General features: G+C 43.1%; 2 protein-coding genes across 2 annotated transcripts in view; one reads left to right on the forward strand and one right to left on the reverse strand.

The window, feature by feature from the left end:
* The first annotated feature begins 288 nt into the window (after nt 1-288).
* Nucleotides 289-10035, forward strand: SGPP2 (sphingosine-1-phosphate phosphatase 2). The gene is made up of 2 exons (XM_068233290.1): nt 289-297; nt 8493-10035. The coding sequence occupies exons 1-2, from the start codon at nt 289-291 to the stop codon at nt 9033-9035; spliced, it is 552 nt and encodes a 183-aa protein (XP_068089391.1). The 3' UTR covers nt 9036-10035.
* Nucleotides 10036-20077: 10042 nt separating this feature from the next.
* The window catches only part of FARSB (phenylalanyl-tRNA synthetase subunit beta), an 81697-nt gene continuing 77505 nt past the window's right edge, over nt 20078-24269 (reverse strand). The window contains exon 17 of the mRNA XM_068280559.1: nt 20078-21144. Coding sequence (XP_068136660.1) covers nt 20993-21144 — 152 coding nt within the window. The 3' untranslated portion in view covers nt 20078-20992. The remainder of the gene's footprint in view (nt 21145-24269) is intronic.

Raw genomic sequence — 24269 nt, forward strand, 5'->3', positions numbered from 1 at the left:
GGGTGAGTGGTGGATGTGTTGAGGGAGAGTGTTTAAGGGGAGTGGAGAGGATCGAGAGAGGTCTTGTAAGCAGGAGTGAGAAGAGGTGACCAGGGAGAAGACAGAAGGATATTGTTAGTAGAGCAGAGTATGTGTGTGGGATGATATCTGGAAATAAGTTGATTTAGATAGGAAGGAGCTATGTTGTGCTGAGCTTTGTAGCCAAGAGTAAGGATTTTAAATTGAGGGGTCGAGAGAAGGTGTTATGAGTATAGGCGTTATAAGGGCATGTTTGAGGGAGGATGGACGATGCCTTTGGTAAGAGAAAGGTTGAAGGGGGATGTTAAGGCAGGTAAGATAGTCAAGGATAAGTGAGTAAAGAGGTGAGAGGGCATGGGGTCAAGGGGGCATGTAGTGGAACGTGATTTACAGATGAGAGAGGAGACAGTGAGTTCAGATAGTGGTGAAAAGGTTGTTAGGGAAGATGTAAGGAAAGAGGAGGTTGGTTAAAGTGAACCAGAGATGAAGCACCCTCATGTATTTTACCATATATATCAGTGGGAACATTAGGAAAAACACCTACCCTGCTCTCTGTTTCATTCTTCACTGCTCATCCTGCTTCTAATCAGCCCTGATAAAATCCCCGACTGAGCATTCAGTCTGGCTTTGCTCAGGAATCATTATAGCCAAGTCATTATAGCAGAGCCAGAAGGGGGCAGGCTTGGGCTTGAAAAGACATCAAAGAAGACAGACTCAGCTATAATGATTCCTGAGCAAAGCCAGACTGAATGCTCAGTCGGGGATTTTATCAGGGCAGATAACAAGCAGGCTTAGCAGTGAAGAATAAAAAAAAAGGCCATGGATATGTTCCAGTTTATTGCAAATCGGATCAGCAGGCCTGCTGGGCACCTGGTATTGTTTAAACGGACACAAATATAGCAGCCTCCATATCACTCAAACCTCGGGTTCGCTTTAAAAAAATCTTTCTTTTTTTCTTTAGAATGGAGGCTACCACAGCTAGGTCTAGCCAAGATGTTCTTGGAGATCATCCAAGTGCAATTTAGTTTGGATACAGACAGGCCAGTGTAAGCCCCATACACACACTCAACACCTGTCTTTTATGCAGCACAATTGTTGAACCACTTTTGTTGTGAAACAAGTTGAAACAGCTAAAAAATTATTTTGCCATTGTTCAAAAAGCTGATAAGACTGATAAGAAGTCAATCCAACTGTTGGATTGACTTCTTATCAGTCTTAACCACTTGAGGACCGTGGGCTTTAACCCCCTTAAGGACCAGGCACTTTTTTTACATTCAGACCACTGCAGCTTTCACGGTTTATTGCTCGCTCATACAACCTACCACCTAAATGAATTTTGGCTCCTTTTCTTGTCACTAATAAAGCTTTCTTTTGGTGCTATTTGATTGCTGCTGCGGTTTTTACTTTTTATTATATTCCATCAAAAAAAGACATGAATTTTGGCAAAAAAATGATTTTTTAACTTTCTGTGCTGACATTTTTCAAATAAGGTAAAATTTCTGTATACATGCAGCGCGAAAAATGTGGACAAACATGTTTTTGATGAAAAAAAACCCATTCAGCCTATATTTATTGGTTTGGGTAAAAGTTATAGCATTTACAAACTATGGTGCAAAAAGTGAATTTTCCCATTTTCAAGCATCTATGACTTTTCTGACCCCCTGTCATGTTTCATGAGGGGCTAGAATTCCAGGATAGTATAAATACCCCCCAAATGACCCCATTTTGGAAAGAAGACATCCCAAAGTATTCACTGAGAGGCATGGTGAGTTCATAGAAGATTTTATTTTTTGTCACACAAGTAAGCGGAAAATGACACTTTGTGACAAAAAAAAAAGTTTCCATTTCTTCTAACTTGCGACAAAAAAAAAAATGAAATCTGCCACGGACTCACCATGCCCCTCTCTGAATACCTTGAAGTGTCTACTTTCCAAAATGGGGTCATTTGTGGGGTGTGTTTACTGTCCTGGCATTTTGGGGGGTGCCTAATTGTAAGCACTCCTGTAAAGCCTAAAGGTGCTCATTGGACTTTGGACCCCTTAGCGCAGTTAGGCTGCAAAAAAGTGCCACACATGTGGTATTGCCGTACTCAGGAGAAGTAGTACAATGTGTTTTGAGGTGTATTTTTACACATACCCGTGCTGGGTGGGAGAAATATCTCTGTAAATGACAATTTTTTTTTATTTTTTTTTTACACACAATTGTCCATTTAGAGAGAGATTTCTCCCACCCAGCATGGGTATGTGTAAAAATACACCCCAAAACACATTGTACTACTTCTCCCGAGTACGGCGATACCACGTGTGGCACTTTTTTGCACCCTAACTGCGTTAAGGGGCCCAAAGTCCAATGAGTACCTTTAGGATTTCACAGGTCATTTTTGTTTCAAGACTACCCCTTACGGTTTAGGGCCCCTAAAATGCCAGGGCAGTATAAGAACCCCACTAATGACCCCATTTTAGAAAGAAGACACCCCAAGGTATTCCGTTAGGAGTATGGTGAGTTCATAGAAGATTTTATTTTGTCACAAGTTAGCGGAAATTGATTTTAATTGTTTTTTTTCACAAAGTGTCATTTTCCGCTAACTTGTGACAAAAAATAAAATCTTCTATGAACTCACCATACTCCTAACGGAATACCTTTGGGTGTCTTCTATCTAGAATGGGGTCATTTGTGGGGTTCCTATACTGCCCTGGCATTTTAGGCGCCCTAAACCGTGAGGAGTAGTCTTGAAACCAACAATGTCGCAAAATGACCTGTGAAATCCTAAAGGTACTCATTGGACTTTGGGCCCCTTAGCGCACTTAGGGTGTAAAAAAGTGCCACACATGTGGTACCGCCGTACTCAGGAGAAGTAGTATAATGTGTTTTGGGGTGTATTTTTACACATACCCATGCTGGGTGGGAGAAATATCTCTGTAAATGACAATCTTTTGATTTTTTTTTTTTTTTACACACAATTGTCCATTTACAGAGAGATTTCTCCCACCCAGCATGGGTATGTGTAAAAATACACCCCAAAACACATTATACTACTTCTCCTGAGTACGGCGATACCACATGTGTGACACTTTTTTGCAGCCTAGGTGCGCTAAGGGGCCCAACGTCCTATTCACTGGTCATTTTGAGGCATTTGTTTTGTAGACTACTCCTCACGGTTTAGGGCCCCTAAAATGCCAGGGCAGTATAGGAAACCCACAAGTGACCCCATTTTAGAAAGAAGACACCCAAAGGTATTCCGTTAGGAGTATGGCGAGTTCATAGAAGATTTTATTTTTTGTCACAAGTTAGTGAAAAATGACACTTTGTGGAAAAAAACAATAAAAATCAATTTCCGCTAACTTTTGACAAAAAATAAAATCTTCTATGAACTCGTCATACACCTAACAGAATACCTTGGGGTGTCTTTTTTTCTAAAATGGGGTCACTTGTGGGGTTCCTATACCGCCCTGGCATTTTACGGGCCCAAAACCGTGAGTAGTCTGGAAACCAAATGTCTCAAAATGACTGTTCAGGGGTATAAGCATCTGAAAATTTTGATGACAGGTGGTCTATGAGGGGGCGAATTTTGTGGAACCGGTCATAAGCAGGGTGGCCTTTTAGATGACAGGTTGTATTGGGCCTGATCTGATGGATAGGAGTGCTAGGGGGTGACAGGAGGTGATTGATGGGTGTCTCAGGGGGTGGTTAGAGGGGAAAATAGATGCAATCAATGCACTGGGGAGGTGATCGGAAGGGGGTCTGAGGGGGATCTGAGGGTTTGGCCGAGTGATCAGGAGCCCACACGGGGCAAATTAGGGCCTAATCTGATGGGTAGGTGTGCTAGGGTGTGACAGGAGGTGATTGATGGGTGTCGCAAGGTGTGATTAGAGGGGGGAATAGATGCAAGCAATGCACTGGCGAGGTGATCAGGGCTGGGGTCTGAGGGCGTTCTGAGGGTATGGGAGGGTGATTGAGTGCCCTAGGGGCATATATGGGTCTAATCTGATGGGTAGCAGTGACAGGGGGTGATTGATGAGTAATTAGTGGGTGTTTGGAGGAGAGAACAGATGTAAACACTGCACTTGGGAGGTGATCTGATGTCGGATCTGCGGGCGATCTATTGGTGTGGGTGAGTGATCAGATTGCCCGCAAGGGGCAGGTTAGGGGCTGATTGATGGGTGGCAGTGACAGGGGGTGATTGATGGGTGATCAGTGGGTTATTACAGGGAAGGACAGATGTAAATAATGCCCTGGCGAATTGATAAGGGGGGGGGTCTGAGGGGTGCTGTGGATGATCAGGGGGCAGGGGGGGGGAAATCAGTGTGCTTGGTGCAGACATAGGGTGGCTGCAGCCTGCCCTGGTGGTCCCTCGGACACTGGGACCACCAGGGCAGGAGGCAGCCTGTATAATACACTTTGTAAACATTACAAAGTGTATTATACACTTTGTATGCGGCAATCGTTGGGTTAACATCCCGCCAGCGCTTCCGTATGGACGGCGGGATGTTGCGGCGGGTGAGCGTAGCCAGGCGGCGGCGGAGGATCCCGTCACGGATGACGCGATCGCTCCGCCCATGCCCCTACAAGGACCGCCGCCATTTGTCAATACGGCGGTCCTTGCGGAGTCCACTTCCTGACCGCCAATTGTCAATACGGCGGTCGGGAAGTGGTTAAGGCGCGTATTGTTACAAACAGTAGTATGTGAGTACAGGCTGTCGGCAGACTGATACGTTTTCGGGTGATCAGTCTGCTGACAGCCTGTACTCGTGTACTAATGTCGGCAGAACGACCGCCCCGCGGGAGAGTCTGATGGACCCGTCGTTTGAAACAATATGGCGTGTGTACGCCCCTTTATCAGCTTTTCTACAATAGCAGAAGGCTTTTTTTTTTTTAGCAGTTTCAATTTGTTTCACAACAAAAGTTGTTCAACAATTGTGCTGCATGAAGGACCGCTGTTGAGCGTGTGTATGGGGCTTAGTCAAAGATAAATGTACTTTGAATACCCATATCTTAAACCGATCTTTGATATGAGTGAGGAGGGGGATGAAGTGAGATCACATGGGATAAATAACTACTACTGTTCAAAATAAGAAATATTTATGCTTTTATTAAAATGTCTGTTTCAAGAATACCTGAAAGAATGCAAGCTCATGGTGAACCAGAACTCCTAGGAGTGTGTAAGGGGCTACAATAGACTAAAATGCTATGGAAAACAAAAAGTTTGCTTTCTAACCACGAGCTTTCTGGGTACTCTGTAACTCTGGGTGTTTCAACTCCTACCCCATAGAGCCACATTAATCCATACCATGCACTGATCAGGATCAACAAATCTGAAACAGTCTGTATGCAATATGCATGTTGGATTATTGTGGCTCTGTATATATTTAAAAAGCTGACACATCTTTGCATTCCATCAGATCTGGAGGTGTTTTTAGCGTACAGGGACAACAATGGATAATATGCATTTTTCAGCAGTGATGCACTGTGAGAAATTTCAGAGCTTACTCCAACCTGAATTATTGCAAATACTATCTATTTTAAGAAAGCAAACTTGTTTTCCATAGCATTTTAGTAAGAGGGCTTTTTGGTCCATTGTAGCCCCCAGTGGCATAGCTAAGGAGCTGTGGGCCCCGATGCAAGTTTTACATGCCCCCCCCCCCCCCCCCCCCCAAGCACTCTATACATAGCAATTGATACGGCACATCAAAACCTGCCAATGGCAACTACAGTGTCTGAGGTGCAAGAAAAGGATGGGGAACAGTGTGTTATTGATTACCACTATTCAATGTATCTACAGAAATGATTATTATGAGCACAGGACCAATAGAGAGCTAATACTGCAGTTGAGGGAGGGCCCTTCGGGGCCCCTCTGGCCCAAGGGCCCCGATGCGGTCGCTACCGCTGCAACCCCTATTGCTACGCCCCTGGTAGCCCCCTATGCTGGGAATACATGGTTAGTTTTTTAGGTGATTAAATGGTTCGATAGATACTTTCCAACATGTTCAGTAAGCCAGCACCTATTCAGTTGGAGACCTTAGGCAAGTTTCCCTAACACTGCTACTGCCTATAGAGCGCGCCCTAGTGGGCTTTGAGTCCACCAGGAGAAAAGCGCAATATAAATGTTATTTGTCTTGTCTCTTCACCGCGCTGCACTTGACCTGGGCGCCATCATAGACATAATGTTATTAGGTCTATGGGCATGCAGGCAGCAGTGTAATTAGGGTGCTTGCGGTCACCGAACCCTGAGTTACTTCTCCCTCAGAGTTGGTACAACTCGAAGGTGGAATAGTAATTAACGCTGCCTGGAATTTGAGCGGCAGTAGGGTGAGCAGTTAATCGGCTCACCCTGCGCCAAAGTGACCGGGCGGCGAAAATCCATGAACACACGTGTGCAACAATGGTGGGAGCCTTGATGATGTGGGGGACCTCTGCAGTATTCAGAGGCTTTCCTGGGTAAGTATCCTTTTTTTTTTTTTTTTTTGTAAATACTATCTAGGGTACATTTTAAGAAGACCAGTTGAATAGGATTTATCTCTACTAAATCTCGTGCTGAAGAGATTTACACATTACGTTTTTTCTCATTTTTGAACCCTTATGAGCTTACCTCAAATTACACAAAATTTTATGAAAATTTGATGGAACTAAAATGAGAGCTGTCCTTTATTCTGCAAGGAAACCGTTAATTTATCAGGAAAAAAAAAGTTTATTTTGCTTCTCCATTGCCTCTCATTCAGTGGCATTTCAGTGATCAGCTCTGGTAGAACAATGATTCATGCTTGCTGCTATTGACTTGTTGAAGTCAGTGGAGCTAGAGACGCCTGTCTCGAGATGACAGCTGTCTATCTACATTCCAGACCTTATTGCTTCTGTTGCAGAAGCTCGTGAGGTGACTCAGTAAATCTCTCTGTACTCCTCCTGTATCTCAATGCCCTTTTTAGTTTGCCTTGTGCCTCAGCCCTGGGCAAGAGAAGCATGCAATTATGGCCCCATAGATATTTTAGTGGGAATGGCTGCACAGAGAGGAACAATAGCATCCACTGGTCCTTTCACAGTAGGGGTTCTGGTTAGTACAGTGGAGGTCAGTGATTTGCTGCATCTTCCAGCAGGAGATGGATTAGACTTCAGAGACACATTACCATGGCTTATGAGGCTACTAGGCATTTGGAGATTGCCAATAAGTCTTGAGTTTTTTTTTTTCTTAAGGAATCAAAGAAGTTTTTAGACAATGAATCACATGAAAGTTTCATGGGATAATACTCATCAAATACAACCTTTGAAGCTGAAATGAGAATGCCTTGCAGAGTTAAAATTTTTATGAGTCTGGTTTTTGACTTCACGTCAAAGGAAAGCTTTGACGGGCATCACATCAGTAGTCAACAATTTTCTATATGGACATTGACACAGTAGTTGACATGTAGCCTTCCTAGCTTCACTAAATTACTTTCTGTGATGCTGTTTTCAAAGTGGACAACTGGAATTTCATGCGATGAAAACTCTGCTGTATAGCTCTGGCTAGGATCACCAGATATTAACATACACACATCTGTACTTATCTGTATATTCTCCTAGTGAGGAAAACTGCTCTGCTCCTTCGCACAGTGAACATGTCCATCCCCTGTACAGAAAGAAAATGGAAAAAGCTGGAAAAAAAAACTATTTATGAATCACCACTGCCATACAATAGTTTTTCCAAGATGCAGATCACCACCTTGGAATCCACATGTTAAGCACCTTCATTATCTGCTGACCTGCCTGGGCCGAGGAATTAACAAACTGGAAGTGCTCAGTATGTGGTCTCCAAGGTGGTGATCCACATCCAACATAACCTGCCACATGTGGTCTCCAAAGCGGTGATCCACATCTAGCATTTTCTGCCACATGTGGTGATCCACATCTAGCATCACCTACCACATGTGGTCTATAAGGTGGTGATCCACATCCAACATAACCTGCTATATGTGGTCTCCTGCCACATATACACGTCATCCACTAAATAGTTTACTGTCCATCATATTACATTGTGGAGAAGGATAGAAACCTAACCTAGGGATAGCAATAAGCTCTGGTGCCTTCCACCATTATCACAAAAGCCACAAGTCATTTCTGATTTGGGAGTTGTTTACGTTTTTCACTTAGCAAGATTAATAAGTAGATAACTAATTTCACGTTCATAATACTTTCTTCAGCAAACTGTATCAACACCTCTCTAGAGCCATGTACGCAAATATTAGTAGGCTAACAATAGCAGCTGGGTGAGTGGGATTTAATGTGGCGGATTACTTATCAGAAACCAGTACTCAAACCACTCAATTTTCACCTAAGACCATCAAATCTAGGGAGTGTACTGTGCATAGCTTGTGGGTAAGACCCAGTTCTGTGTACAACACCTGTATCTCCCAGTTGTAAATGATAGACTATGAAGAAGCACTTTCTATATTAAAATATTTTAACTTTATATTTAACATTTTTTTTTTGTTTTGTTTTTTCCATAGGATGTTATTTGTGGAGTTCTGATTGCCTTGCTGTTTTTAGCAGTGAGTTTTCCTGTTTGGGATATCGTTGATCATGAACTTTTGACAAACCCCATTTGTCCAGTATTGGCAGTCGTTACTGGCTTTTCGTTGAGCTACAATTACCCAAAGCTGGATCACTACAGCACCACCAGGGCAGACACAACCATCATACTGGGTGTTGGAGCTGGAACCTGTGTAGGGGTTTGGCTGACCAATCAGTGGGGCTTAACCTACAACCCAGAAGCTACTTTCCCACTGAGAATTCCACCGATATCCTTCATCCTGTTGCTTCAGGTCATTCTGAGGTTTGTTATTGGTGTTGCCCTTCTGGTTATAACAAGGTGCATAGCCAAAATATTGTCCCTCAAGCTACTTGGCGCCTTGTACAATGTTTCTATAAGAGATGAACTGGTAAGGCAAAGACTGGAAATTGAAGTACCCTATAAGTTTGTGACGTATACATCTATAGGGGTGGTAGCTACAGCAGTGGTTCCTTGGATCTATTACCAGTTGGAGCTATAATTATTATACATGTAGACCGCAATCAAGTCTCCACTTAGTAGGTAGTTCTGTAATACTTATAAGGCGATATTCAAGCAAGTTTTTATTCTAGTATTCTGCAAGTGAAGAGGAATGAAAGGAGATCAGGACTGCCTTGCCTAAGGAACCAAGCAAAGCAAAAGATGGCAAAGAAAATGAAGTGACACAATGTCAACATCTCAGTCATAAGGCTATTTTCTCCTTCTGAATGGTGATGTAAGCTTTGAACCTGGATTTTGTTTTTCCACTGACCCCGTGGTTAAGCACAGCATCTCGCCTTATGTGGACTTTACATTTTACCTGCACATTGCGAACGTTTACAGAATCTGTACTGCACTGATCTTTATTTTTATTGAACTGGAACCGTGCCGTCTGCACAGTTCTGAGCCCAGAATGATGACATAACGAGAGGCGCTATTAAGCAGTGGCAATGTCTGGCTTCATTTGCCTCGAGTGTGACTGAATGGACACAAAATAACCTTTATATGCCATGAAAATGTATGCATGCTATGGGGGATATGACGATACATATGATCCACATGTGGGGAGTGTATGCTTGATCCTAACTGCTCTGAATGTTAATCTGTCCAGCAAGGCCAGACTGTGGTCTTGTCAAGTGTTATTGCAGAAAATATTTGGCACTACAAATGAGACAGAGGAAATACTCCTAATACTCATGTTACTTTATACAAAATGGTTACTAATAATAAAAGGCCACCAAAATGTCTACATAAGTGTATATTATTATTATTATTTCAAACTCTGTCTTTCCTTAAAGCGGTTTAAAACCCGGACATAATAATCAATAAAAACATGTTTTCCTACTTTGTATATGCTATACGGTTATCATATACTTCAACCAGAGAATGCAAAGATGACTGGCACTCAATGCTGCTGGAATTATGCAGTTGGATTAGATTCCCGAGCAGACTGTGCTCGCAATAAAACAGATATGTATCCAGGGTAGAAGAAGAAAAGTAGATCCGGCACCAATCTGCTGCTTCGGTAGAATTTTTAATCCAACAGGTACAGTAAGGTTAATAAAGGAAGATACAAAAAGACGGCCTGACAGCCGTTTCGCAGGTCACCCCGCTTCGTCAGGCCTCTGACGAAGCGGGGTGACCTGCGAAACGGCTGTCAGGCCGTCTTTTTGTATCTTCCTTTATTAACCTTACTGTACCTGTTGGATTAAAAATTCTACCGAAGCAGCAGATTGGTGCCGGATCTACTTTTCTTCTTCTACCCTGGATATATACGGTTATCATATTTGCATTTGTGCATAAGTATTATTATTCATGTATAAGTTATATAGCTTCCCAGAAGTACAGTTTTTTGCTTTGTGAGCTGACTTTGCATTTTATTAACGGCTTTTATTCATTCAGGCAGACATGCTTTGACTCTATCTGTGTCCGGGAGCTTCTCCACAGAGAATGTGTCACATTCCTTACTTGATACATTTAAAGGAATACTATCGATTCACATATTTTTTTCAATTGACACAGGAATTGTTTGGGAAGTGCTGCTAAGTACTGGTGTATACATTTTAGTAGCAACTTCTTTGTTTACTGTTAGCAAAATACATTCAAAGTTTACTGACGCCAAAACTGATGGCTGACTGAGCCATGAGGAGAGGGGAAATCCTCCTCACACTTGATCAGTGAACTCTATGTGTAGCTCTGTGTGTGACAGAGAAGAGAGCTCCCAACAGCTGCAGATCCTGTGTCCTGTGTTTCTGACTGAAGTGTGTGAAGAGAGCAGAGGAAATGTAACTAATTGTCACAGCTTTTTCATATTGTTTTTGCTTTCAGAGTTTGATATGTTTGATATTTGCTTTCTGTAGTCTGATATGCAACTCTGGCTGTGCATTGAAGCAGACACCCCTTCTGCAATTGATTTGTCCCAATATAGCTAAATCCTACCCTCAATAAATTACAGCTTTTGCCTCTGATATTTAACATGAAAAGTAGGAAAATGTTTACACAGCTACTTAGACATTATTTGTACATTGCCATTTTAGAACACTTGGGTATCCATAGTATTCCTTTAAGTAAACACAAGATAACATTGTTTAACATTGGGATGAGGCAACTCTGCTGGCAGGGAAGCTTCTAAAGCCTGTGTTTAACCCTTTGAATGATGTTCTAGTAAAAAAAAAATGCTGGTTGTATATAATATGCTGTGAATAATCTATTAGTGCAAAGAAGAAATTTTGGGTTATATTCCGCTTTAATATTATAGTAGAAGCAATAGAGTACTGTACCGTGTTAGCCATCAGTAAAAGCACAACGTTTTTAATCAGGATGATACCATTTATTGGCTAACTTAGAGGTAAATAAAAAGTATGCTTTCAGACTTTGTTCCTGTATATTAACAAGATGTTATTATCTGTATAATATTATTATATTATACACATAGGGCATGATTCACAAAGCCTTCTCACTGGTTGTCGTCTGTTTTTATCTTCTTTATGTTACATTTTTAAGTTCCCAAAGAGCAAAAAAACAATAAAATTAAGGTAAGAAAAGTAATATTGAATGAAGTTAATCAGGAACAACTTATTTTGAGTGATCATTTTGCTTGTAAATGTGCTGAAAGGTTATTTTTATTAATTAGAATAATTAGGAGAAAAGTCACTTATGTGAAGTTTTGTGAATTGACACCAAAGGCATAAATTACTTGATATACAAACTAGCTAATAATGTGAATGTATCCATGTACAGCGCATAACACACTGTGACTTCATAATCTATAGAAACTATAAGCCCAATCCAATTCACTTTTCCTCTTAAGTTTTCTTCTAGGGAAGAATTTTTCATCTTCTGTTTAACCTCTCGAGGACCGCAGTGTTCAAACCCCCCTAATGACCAGGACATTTTTTACTAAAATGGCCACGGCAGCTTTAAGGCCTAGCTGCAGGGCCGCACAACTCAGTACACAAGTGATTTCCCCCCCCCCCCCCCCTTTTTTTCTCCCCACCACCACTCTGTTGGTGGGGCCTGATCTCTCCCCAGTTTTTTATTTTGTTTTTATAAATATTTTATTTTTTTTAATTAATTTTATATTATCCCCTCCCTCCCACCCCCTGCCAGCTAATCAACATGATCGGCTGTCATAGGCTTCAGCCTATGACAGCCGATCACTCCCCAGCCTATGGAGGGGACAGCCGTGCCACACTGCTGTCCCCAGTACAGAGCTGCCTTAGATCGCAGCGCTGTACGGGGTAATTAGACGATGGTTTCGCCATCTAAAAGTCTCCGAGCGGTGATCGCCGCAGGAAGACTGCTTCCAAGTGGAGATGTGCAAGCATCAGCGCGCGATCTCCTGCTAGCCCCATAGAAGGCCGTTCACGCCAATCGGCGTGGAGCGATACTGGGGCTGCTGCCGCGTTCACGCCAATCTGCTTGGAGCAGTCGGCAAGCAGTTTAAATAATGTTTCAGCACTCTGCAATTGATGAAGTACCAAAAAATAGGTGAAAACATACTGTCAGAATTAATATTTTCCTGTTTGCTGGTGGCTTACAAGGCATTTTACATTGCTGGCTGCTACGGGGTGCTTAGTTTCTGAGCCCCGTGCACCAAAACAACCTGCTTCAAACTCAATGCACTTGGAAAGGAGAGCTGCAAGTTATCTGCACACGTTGTGTCGCATATAGCGAAGCATGCAGTCACTGGTAACATGCGCAATTAGTGCTAACACACTGCATGCAGTGCATTGGGATAACGCACTCCAGTCGAACATACGGTAACGGCTGCACTATGAACCTATTGCTTTTGTATTGCAATACGATATTCCGTGTTACAATGCGGCTGTTATGCAGAACCACTTGAACTTAGCTGAAGGGATCAAAAGTAAGAGATCGACCGAGCATTTAAAAATTACTCACAGAGCTCTAACCTTATACTTCCTAGATCACTGGCCAGCAATGAGTAGTATGGAGATCAGATGTTTAGGACTCCACTGGCTGCATACTTTTTCCAGGTGATTTTGACCCAAACGCCTAATGTCATTTTTTTTTTTTTAGATGGCAGCTTCTATATTCTTCTCACTTCCGATTTCTTTTAAGGAATCAAAAAGCAATATTCGGAGTATGTGGAAAGTTGATCCTCTAACTACTGTATGGTTATATGTTGTCACCGCAATTAAAGTGACAAAATGAGTTAAGCTTTGCATGGAGTGTGGAAAGATAAGATTGTCTCAGTGTTTTATTGCTGGTTGTATCTATGCTGAGATATCCCTCATTAACTTCTGGTTTCCTCCCTGGTGTACACCTTAGTGCACGCTGACACACATTTCCTAGGGCTACTTGCAAACTTTGCTCACCTCCAGGGATCGGGATTCAGTCCTTTGGGTGAGAGTTTAGGGCCAACTTATGTGCAGAGTGTCACTAGTAAACTGGCTGCTGAGCTGAACCACTGCCTTTAAAGGACTCCTGAGGTGAAATTACAAAGCAATCTTTTCTTACCTGGGGCTTCGTCCAGCCCATAGTCCCTCGCAGCAGCTCCGGTGGTCCCCGCTGGCCACCCGTAAAGCTTGCCAACTCATTGGTACTTCTGCGCATGCACATGTCATTAGGTGCATACTGCATCTACGCAGACTAATTGTGCAGGCGCAGTACATGCCAGATGACCTGGGCGTGCGTCACCGATGCTGGCCGTGTACGCATAGGGCAGGACAGCGGGGATCACCGGATCTGGAAGAAGCTTCAGGTAAGTAAAGATTGCTTTTTAATTTCACCTCATGAGTACTTTAAAAATCTTCTGAGCCACTGACTGCAGTATACAGCGCAAGTTGTTCCAACACCACTACGTACGAATGTGCTCGCTCTGGAACTCCAGATACAGATGCTAATAATAATGATGGCACCCTACATACACCTCTTACTTTTCTTTAAAGAGACTCTGTAATGAAAAAAAGTCCCCTGTGGGGTACTTACCTCGGGAGGGGGAAGCCTCTGGATCATAACGAGGCTTCCCTCATTCTCCATCTATGGTGGCAGCGCTGGACCCCCCCAAAAATCACAGCCGACAAGTTGACGTGCTGTGGTGCAGGCACAGTAGCGCCTGCAATATTTACCATCCCCGGCTCCAGCGCAGGCGCAGTAGCGGCTACCCGACGGGATCAGGCGGAAATAGCTGATCCCAGTCAGGTCTGCTCTACTGTGCAGGAGACTTGCACCTGCGCAGTAGAGCGGACCCGTCTGGGATCGGCCATTTCCTCCTGATCCTGTTCAGAAAGCCGGTACTGCGCCTGCCTTGGAACCGGGAAGGTAGAATATTTACAAGCCCGCCATTCAGAGACTTCTAGCGCTGCCACTGTGGTACAAAGGAAGACAGGGGAAGCCTTGTTAAATTTTAGTGACGGGAGTTAATCACACTTTAAAGAGGAACTCCAGTGAAAATAATGTAATAAAGTGCTTCATTTTTACCATAATTATGTATAAATGATTTAGTCAGTGTTTGCTCATTGTAAAATCTTTCCTCTCCCAGATTCACATTCTGACATGTATTACATGGTGACATTGTTACTGTGGGCAGGTTATGTAGCTGTTTCTAGCTGTTCTGGCTGTTAGACAGCTCTAAACAGCCATTTCCTGTCTGTGAACATTGTTACATTGTGGCAGTTTGCCAGGAGTACCGCGGTATTCAGAGCCTCTAGTGGGAGTGGTTTCAGCACAAAATCGGTCACACGGCACCCCCTGATGGTCTGTTTGTGAAAATCATTCTATTTCTCATGTAAAAGGGGGTATCAGCTACTGATTGGGATAAAGTTCAATTCTTGGTTGGAGTTTCTCTTTAACCTACCTACATACTTAAAGGACAACTGAAATGAGAGGTATATGGAGACCGACATACTTATTTCTTGCTAAACAATACAAGTTGCCTGGCTGTCTGCTGATCTATTTAAATGCAATAGTGTCTGAATCACACCAGAAACAAGCATGCAGCTAATCTTGTCAGATCTGACAATGTCAAAAACATCTGATCTGCTGCATGCTTCTTCAGGGTCTAAGGCTAAAAGTATTAGAGGCAGAGGATCAGCAGGACTGCCAGGCAACTGGTATTGTTTAAAAGGAAATACATATGGCAGCCTCCATATCTCTCTTGCTTCAGTTGTCCTTTAACGCAGAACTGAAGTATGCTAAAAAAAATTAAATAAAAATATGAAAATCACTTACCTGGGGCTTCTGCCAGCCCCCCTGCAGCTGACCTGTGCCTGTGAAGTTCACATCCGATCCTCCGTTCCCACATTGCGGTTCACTTTCACTTCATGCAGTTGGAGTGAACTGTGCGGCCTCGTTCACGCTCCCCTCATCGGGAGCGTAATGCACAGGCACAGTACAGATTTCCTTGTACTGCGCAGGACGCTCCTGGTTACGGGAACGCGTACAAGGATCTGCGGGGCCAGGGTGCAGTGGAAGTCTGCTTCCCCAGCGTGCAGAAAAGTGAGCTGCGGCGGGGGAACTAGGGATCGGTCCAGGATGGTTGCCTGGGGCAGGCAGAAGCCCCAGGAAAGTGGAACTTTTTTTTTTTTTAGCATACTTCAGTTCCGCTTTAAGCTTTTCCAAAATAATAGTGACTGATCATCTTGGCTAAAAAATGTAGAACAAGGGTGCCCACACTTTTTTGGCTCACGAGCTACGTTAAAACTCGCCGAATCCAAGAGATCTACCAACATTTTAAGTGTTGCAGAATCCCCCCTCCCCTGTTTTCATGAACAGCCCCCAGGTACAAGTGCCTCCAGTATAGGTAGCTAGGTGTAAGTGCCTCCAGTATAGGTAGATAGGTATAGGTGCCTCTGCTAGGTATAGGTCACTTCAGTATAGGTAGATAGGAATAGGTGCCTCTGCTAGGTATAGGTCACTTCAGTATAGGTAGCTAGGCATAGGTGTCTTCTAGTATAGGTAGCTGGGTATAGATGCCTTCAGTATAAGTAGCTAGGGATAGGTGCCCGGGTGCCATTAATATAATCACTTACCTCTCTCCAGTGGTGGTGTCTGGGGCTCGTCCTGGTCTCCCCTTTTAGCTGCAGGGCAAATAAGCATGGCATCGGCTGAGGGAGCGCTCCAGCGGGCAGCGTGAATGAGTGCGTGTATGTATTGTGCCTGGTGGCCCCTCCCTCCCCAGCCGTGACATTGCAGCATGGCAGAACCGCCCCTGGCCTCTCTGCAGCTGTGCCGTCTCCCTTCTCCCCTCCATGGGACTACCAAATAGGTGGTCACAATCTACCAGTAGATCGCGATCGACTTATTGGGCACCCTGGATCTAGAATATATAAAGGTGTTTCCTGCATCACTGGCCTCCCTCCTGGTGATTTAGCAGGACGGATTGGTCTCACCTGGTCACTATTGTCATCTTGTTAAAGCCTCCTCTGAATTGCCTCCTACAGAGCTCCTCCCACTGGTCTTCCATCTCCCCTCTACACGGACCAGCCTGTTAGGCACAGAGCCGAGCACTGTATTCAGTGTTCCTAAACTTTCACCCACAATAATCAGGAACAGCTGTTTCAACTGACAGTTTTCCAAAGTGTGCACATAGATTTAGGCTAAACCGCCAATATACTCCCATTATTAATAGTACTGGCAGTCACTGTGACATAAAATGATAATCACAAGAATGCAGATTACATGTGTTCTAGATACAATGAACCACTATAATTGCAGCAGTAGCTGATAATGGAAAATGCAAAGTTCAGTAACATTAGATAGCTGCTTTCACCCTGTAGCCCCATGTCCTAATATGGAATGACTGATAACATGCGTGTAGCAATGCTTGTTATTAGGAGTGACGTCAGAGAAGATCCACCTACTGATGATGCACAACACTGACATAATTAACCAGAACAAATTTACTTTACTGAAAGTCACTCCTCATTTACAGCCTTAAATTATTTCTGCTTGTTTTTTTGTTTCATAAAATACTAGTGATCTCATGTAGTAAAGCATCCTCATGCTGGACAGCAGGGTGGAGTAGCAGATAGCACTCTTGCCATGCAGCACTGGGTCCCCGACTCAAAACCCCACCAAGGCACTATCTGCAAGGATTTTGTATGTTCGCCCCATGTCATGGGTTTCCTCCCACATCCCAAAAACATACAGATAAGTTAATTGGCTTCCCCCTAAATTGGCCCTAGAGTAGGATACATACATAGACATAGGACAGTGGTAGAGATTATATTGTGGTAGAGCAAAAAGCTTTGCATGCAACTGCTGTCGGCTGGCTTGGACTACTGCAGCATCCCGGTTGCCTCATAAGGGGAAGCGGAGTAACACTTTAATGTGTCGTGAGATGAAAGATCTCAGTATTGTTGGGAGCACAGCACAGCAATAACCAGTGTTAGCTATTGTGTACAGAGATTCTACTGTCCTGGGAACCAACTTCTCGTGGTCTCCTTATTGCCACATATGCTGATGTCCCCTCAAAGGGACAGAAAATTGCTCTGCAGCAATAAAGATAAGCTGCTCTCCTTTGGTCCCTTGTTTGAATGTATAAAGCAGCTAATGAAAGAGACTGTATAGCTGCTTTATGACTATTTTTATACATTTTACCTTTTTCAGACAAATAGAAATGTTTCAAATCTTGTCATGAAGAGCTCCACCTGCTGGTCTGACTGGTAAAAGACACTGATGATTTGCTCTTGAGGAAGTCTATAACGTTAAGTTTCCACTTGTGCGGTTTTTGTGTTAGATTTTTCTCTCAGAAAAATTTGCATTGATTTGGCAACTAATGGTAGCGAATGGGGCTGTTTCCAATCAATGTGAATTTTCGTACGCGTGAAAAGATCTGAGGTCCTGCATCATTTTTTTGGACATTGCGTACAATGCTTTGCACAGGCAACACATAGCAATGCGAAAATTTGCATTACTTGTGTGAAAATTTGCATTAAATCCATGGTTACAGGAAGGTGTCAGCAGTTATGACTAAGCTGTTACCAGGCAGATTATATTTGACTAAAACGCATACAAATTTGCAAGCGATTTTTCACCAATCAGAATCTTACAAGATTTTTTGGCCGCCAAAATTTCACGCTATGGTGGAAACGTAGCCTTAGGTTAAGTTTCCACTTATGCTGGTGTTTTATTCACATATGAATCCTCACACAGATATAAAAATGGGTAAATGTTATGCACATTTTCAGATACTGCTAGTTTATATGACAAGGCCCATCCCCTTTGCTTTCTTTATAAAGCGTTTTTTTACAAATCGCATTAATCGCAATATGCTTTGGAGGAGTTCCCGGAAGAGCCCTTGATTTAGGCACAGTGATTGCCTACTCTCAGTTATACCCCTTGCAATTTCTTTGTGCCGACCTCACATGTATGTACATCGGTTGGCTGGCACAAATGGCTGCAGGGCTGCTAACTGGCTCGTTGTTCTAGGGGTATGATTCTTGCTTTGGGTGCGAGAGGTCCAGAGTTGACATCCCGGACGAGCCCAAGTCTTTCCTCTTGCAATGTTCAGGACGGGGAACTTTTGGCTCTGAGTTGTAGCACGGCTTCTTTCTAGTTCCCCTCATAATAGTTGATGAGCATGTGCTGCACTGACTTTCTTTTTGCCTTTAATTAACATTTTCTGAAATGCTGCTGCAAATGTTGTGCTATCATGTAAGGGGCTCATGATCCTAGAGAAGCCCTCGCAGAGCCTGCTTTTATTAGATGTTTTAGTCACTTTAAAAGAAAGGGGTTTTTATCTGTCACATAATCCAGCGATGGCACTCAGCTTTGTTGCACTTTTTTTCATGGCAGCAATAATTTCAATAATCAATCAACAAAGAAATCCAACCCTAACTGATCCTACAAATGTGGCCTGGCTTGTCTAAGAACATTTTTGCTATTAGGTGGCAAGGCACTTCCTAGCCAGAATTGCTGAAAAGTTGGTAGATCAAGTATTTGTCCATTCCTCCAGCCCCTGAGAAAAGAAAGGGGTTTTTATCTGTAATGTAATCCGTGAATAGCTCACAGCTCTTTATGGCACGTTTCTTCATGGCAGCAATTCTTTCAAACATCAATAAGCAAAAAAATCCAACTCTAACTGATCCTACCAATGTGGCCTGGCTTGTCTAAGAACATTTTTCCTATTAGTTGGCAAAACACTTCCTAGCCAAAATTGCTGTAAAGTTGGTAGTCCACGTATTTGTTGTCCATTCCTCCAGCCCCTGAGAACCTTGCATACTTCTCCCCATCAATCGCAATATGCTTTGGAGGAGTTTACTTAGGACGCCAAATATGTCCTACTTCAGAGCCTAACACCACAGTAGCAGCAAATCATTTTTTTTCAGTGGAGGTGAGTATCTCCTTGGTCTGGAGTACATACAAATACAGGTTTTTGCCTCAAAGCAATTTTTCTCAATGTTTAAAGATGTCTTTGTGATACAGGAACTTCTTGGTTCAGTTACTAATTAGTAGATTAGTTTACTAGATTACCATGCCATCAGTATTTTGACTACTATAACTGAACAGGACTTGGCTTTAAAACCTTTGCTCAACCCTTACAAGAGTTGCGTATACCATCCATACATTGTTTTTCTTGGTCACAATTTTAAAGCCGTAGTAAACAAAACCTATGTGTTAAAAAAATTTTTTAGTCTTCCAAAAATTGGCTTCAACTAATATTAAAAAATATTTATCAGACACCAGAGCCAAAAATGCAGAGGAAACTGAAGGCTGCCACAAAGCATCCTGGGTTTCCATGACACCTTAGCAGTGCCACCAGCTGACTGTCACCATGCTGTGACGCATTGATGCAGTAATTCTTGAAAAAGTAGTCCCGACCAAATGAGTGCATACATGAGCATACTTTTCAATAGGCATTTTTTCTACATTTTTGTTTAAGGCTTTAATGTTTTGTTCTTGATATAGGGCTACATAACCTTTACTGCACAGCTATGAAATGAGACCTTTCTCTCACTTGTAAAGCTTGCCAGCTGAACCAGCAGGTGGCGCTAGGGAGCAGACTGTTATTTGTGATGTTTCGCATTCTCTTGTTGAAGAAGATATTTCACATTCTAACAAAAATGCAAAAAGAAATCAATACATTTTACCTTTATTCAATGAGGTTTGTTCATATGATGCCACAATATGCCAGGTAGAAAATATATATATATTTTTTATCACAATACATATGTAATCTCAGTAAAGACATAGCAATAGTTAAAGAGACTCAGAGATGAGCCAACATAAAGATTGTTTTACTTACCCAGGGCTTCCTCCAGCCCCATAAGCATGGATGCGTCCCTTACGGTCCTCCCGTTGTCCTAAGTTTAGCGGTAAACAGCCCCGGTAACTGGCTCGATGACGTCAGCCGGGGTCTGCGCATGCGCTGGAGGTCCATGCATGCAAGCGCTTTAATTACAGTGCAGGAAGATTTGGGCGCAGCCGTCGCCACCATAGGCTGTAACAGGAAGTACAGCAATAGCAGTGCACACAGTAACTCCGGCGCCGTCAGAAGACGGAGCTAAAGTTACATTTAAAACACTGTAATTCGGCCTCCAGCAATAGCTGGAGGCCGAATTACATCATTCCCCACCATCCACGTGGACCTAGAGGGGGAATAGTATTTAGCTCGGCCGGGAACTTGTGCAGCATCAGGATAAGCTATACCGGCTGTATCCTGCACCCAAGTCTCCCGGCGCCGATTTTATATGTATCCCCACGCATGCGCAGACCACCCAGACTGAAGCCGACAGACAGTTACCGGGGCTGATTGCGGACAAATGGAGGGCGACGAGGGAAGCATCTGTGCATATGGGGGCTGGAGGAAGCCCTGGGTAAATAAAAAATCTTTATGTTGGCTCATCTCTGAGTCTCTTTAAAGTACTACAGGCCAATAACAGCTTATATAAAAGGAAGGATCTGACTATATAACACTATTGGCCCTGCTGGCGTTATTCTCTTTTCTGCGCAATGTCTCTGAATGTGCACATTGTACTGCAGGAAGTGACCTCACAGGAACGGCTCCACATTTACTTCTAGGGCTGAGCATGGTAAAGTCAAGTCAAACTTTGTAATTACATCAGGATGTAAGACACCCAACTTCCCTATACTCTTTCCATCTGCCACGATTTCTGCACAACGTCCAGGAAAGAAAGCAGGATCTGTGGAATACATACAAAGATAGAATCACATAGGTTAACAAAGTATTCATGTTAACAGCAGAGGTGAATAATGAGATGCTGATTTTCTAAATTAGTGCACACCAAAACTGCAATAGCAATCGCTAGCGTTAAAGGGTACCAGAGATGAAATAAAGAAAAGCTTTTATACATACCTGAGGCTTCCTCCAGCCCCATACGCACGGATCGCTCCCACGCTGCCATCCACAGCTGCCCGCAACTACGAGAACCGGCTCCCGTCACTGACGTCATTGGAGCTAGGCTACGCAGGAGAAGTGCGCCCTCTACGTATCTCTCCAGCAGCTGCTGCAAAGAGCGCATTTTTCCTACGCTCGACTGGCTCCGACTGATGCACTACTATTTTTTGGCAATGTTCCTCTTTAGTACTTCATTACTGAATTAGACTGATTCATGGATCAAACAAACAGCCAGCCAGCATCTCTGGTGCAAGCCGCACAAGCCACGCCGTTCTGGAGAGCAGACTGGGAGGAATGCTTTCCAAGCAGCAATTTGTTTGATTCTCATGGTACTAAATTGCCCAGTATGAAGCCCCACAAGATTTGAACGCGTACAAGCTTTGCTCATTAGGAAAGAAGCAGCGGAAGAATAAAGCAGGGCCATGGCGTCAGAGCAAGCCAGCTCCACAATGCATGGAAGACTTCAGAATCCATTCAATGATTTCTAAGTACTTTCCAGTACATGAGGAAGGAGGTGTGAAATCAGAGGAAGGAGCACACAGGCTGCAATAGCTGTGAAATGGGCTTAGGAGCCTCCTGCAATAAAGGGTTTAGGCTAACGCTTAATCAGCCTGTGGCACCCTTGCCCAAAGAACTAATACTAATAATTAAGTCATTATGCTAATTCCTCTAGGACTGTAATCATTTTTTTTAAAACTGCTCTATTTTTCAATGAACGTTTAACAGATAAAACAGTAAGAGAAAATCAAAACAATCAAGACATTAAGTAGCAAATGAGTAATAAAATGAGGCAGTGCTAACTAAACTACTGTAGTAGCTTAAAGGGACTCCGAGCAGTGCAGAAACTATGGAAAGATGCATATCATTTTAAAGCTCTCTTTCTAATGATATATAAACCGCAGCCCTACGCCTTTTAGTTTTCGCGATTGAATTTGCAGCGGCCGCGATTTCAATCGCAAAAATAGAGAAAACTAAAATGCGTAGGGCGACGATTTAGGGGTTGTCAGAAAGAGGAGAAAGAGAGCTTTAAAATGATATCCATCTTTCCATAGTTACTTGTATTACACAGGACGACTTTTTCTCAAAGTCAGCAGCTCCATTCAGCAGAAAAAGTCGCCCTGTGTAATACAATGTAACTATGGAAAGATGGATATCATTTTAAAGCTCTCTTTCTCCTCCTTCTGACAACCCCTAAATCGTCGCCCTACGCCTTTTAGTTTTCTCTATCTTCGCGAACGAAATTGTGGCCGCAGCAATTTCAATCGCGAAAATAACGAAAACTAAAAGGCGTAGGGCGGTGGTTTATATATCATTGGAAAGAGGAGAAAGAGAGCTTTAAAATGATATGCATCTTTCCATAGTTTCTACACTGCACGGAGTCCCTTTAAAAGTGAAAGTGTCCCTTAACTGAATAACAATAAAGGAAGCAGACCCCAGGCTCCTTATGTCTTATAGGCTCAGGTGGAGACATCTGCACACCCTGCCTATATTCTGCAGCAAAACAGAGCGCTGTGTTCTTACTGTTGTATTAGTCATATTTCATTATAAAACAACATAATGCAAAAAACAGATGTTGCTACCATTTCAAGAAGGCCACTTTTAGGTGGAAGTGGGGAAAACTGTAGTCTCTAACTTCAAATGCTCACCACTGATATTCCAATCAGTGGAGCCAGCTGCATCTACCCAATATTAGATTTAAGGTGCTTATAATTCAGACGACATATGGGCAGATTGATAAAGAGACAGATCTCTCTCTAATGAAATTAGAGAAAGATTTGTTGGCTGCCTATACACTGCAGGCCTTGTGATGCTGAATCCGCTGACCCCCCCCCCCCCCCCCCATCATGTAAAATGTGTCCTCTGGTGCCTGGTACAGTACACTTTACCTGTCCGTCGCTGGCTTTGTCTTCATACACACACCCCACGCGGTTCCCGTGGTATACGTGGGCGTGCGTGACATCACACACGTGCATGCACTTACCTTACTCCAGCAACCACATGGAGTGCGTGTATGAGGATTGTGGACGGAGCCCAGCAGCCAGTAGTGTACACGGACAGGTAAAGTATAGTGCACCAGGGGGGAGAGCACCGGGGGTTTCGTCGCTCCTACCAATATCACTCGCTGTTACCGCCCGATCGACCACGACAGCCCGACATCTTGCAACATGTCCGAAACAATACATGCAACCAATTTTGGCCCCAATTGGCTGCATCGTCGATCGGGCAACTTCTTGGCGGCACCAGTTTTCATCTGATTCAATAATTATGAAATCAGATGGTCTTCCGCAAAGTCAATAGATGTATGGCCACCTTTTAGTGTTAAACTGCAAGTCCTGACGTAAAAGTGGAACTACCATCGCTATTTGTTTATTTATTTTTTTTCACAAGACTAACAAATTAGTACTTATTGGGCTCGGCTCCTCTCAAGAAGGATATGCTTAGTAAAGAAAGCAAAATAGCTGGTTGGATTGGAGGCATATAAGGTATTGAGTAGTGAATGGCTCTGCAGGCAGTATAAGGGTGCGTACACACTTCCAATTTTGATTGGCCAATGACTGGGCAATTTTACCACTTCCATGTAGTATGCAGACCTGCAAATTTTAAATACTATGAACAGAGTGTAGGTAAGCGCTCACACTACATGGAAGTGGTAACATTGGCCAATCAAAATTGGAGGGGTGTATGCAGCCTAAACCCTTATGCAATTCGGATTTGCCAATGACATCCATGTAGCATGATGGCCAACAGATTTTGAATACTATGAACAGATTGTGAAAGTAAGTTCTCGTACTATATGGTAGAATTTAGCCAACCTGTCATGAAAAAGAGTTGAGTGCTGCCTGTGCAAGAAATTAAGGATTTAAAATGTCAGGTGGCTGTAAATGATTTGAAAGATTTATTTAAATGATT

This window comes from Hyperolius riggenbachi, chromosome 4, assembly GCF_040937935.1.
Source record: "Hyperolius riggenbachi isolate aHypRig1 chromosome 4, aHypRig1.pri, whole genome shotgun sequence".
Classification (NCBI taxonomy): domain Eukaryota; kingdom Metazoa; phylum Chordata; class Amphibia; order Anura; family Hyperoliidae; genus Hyperolius; species Hyperolius riggenbachi.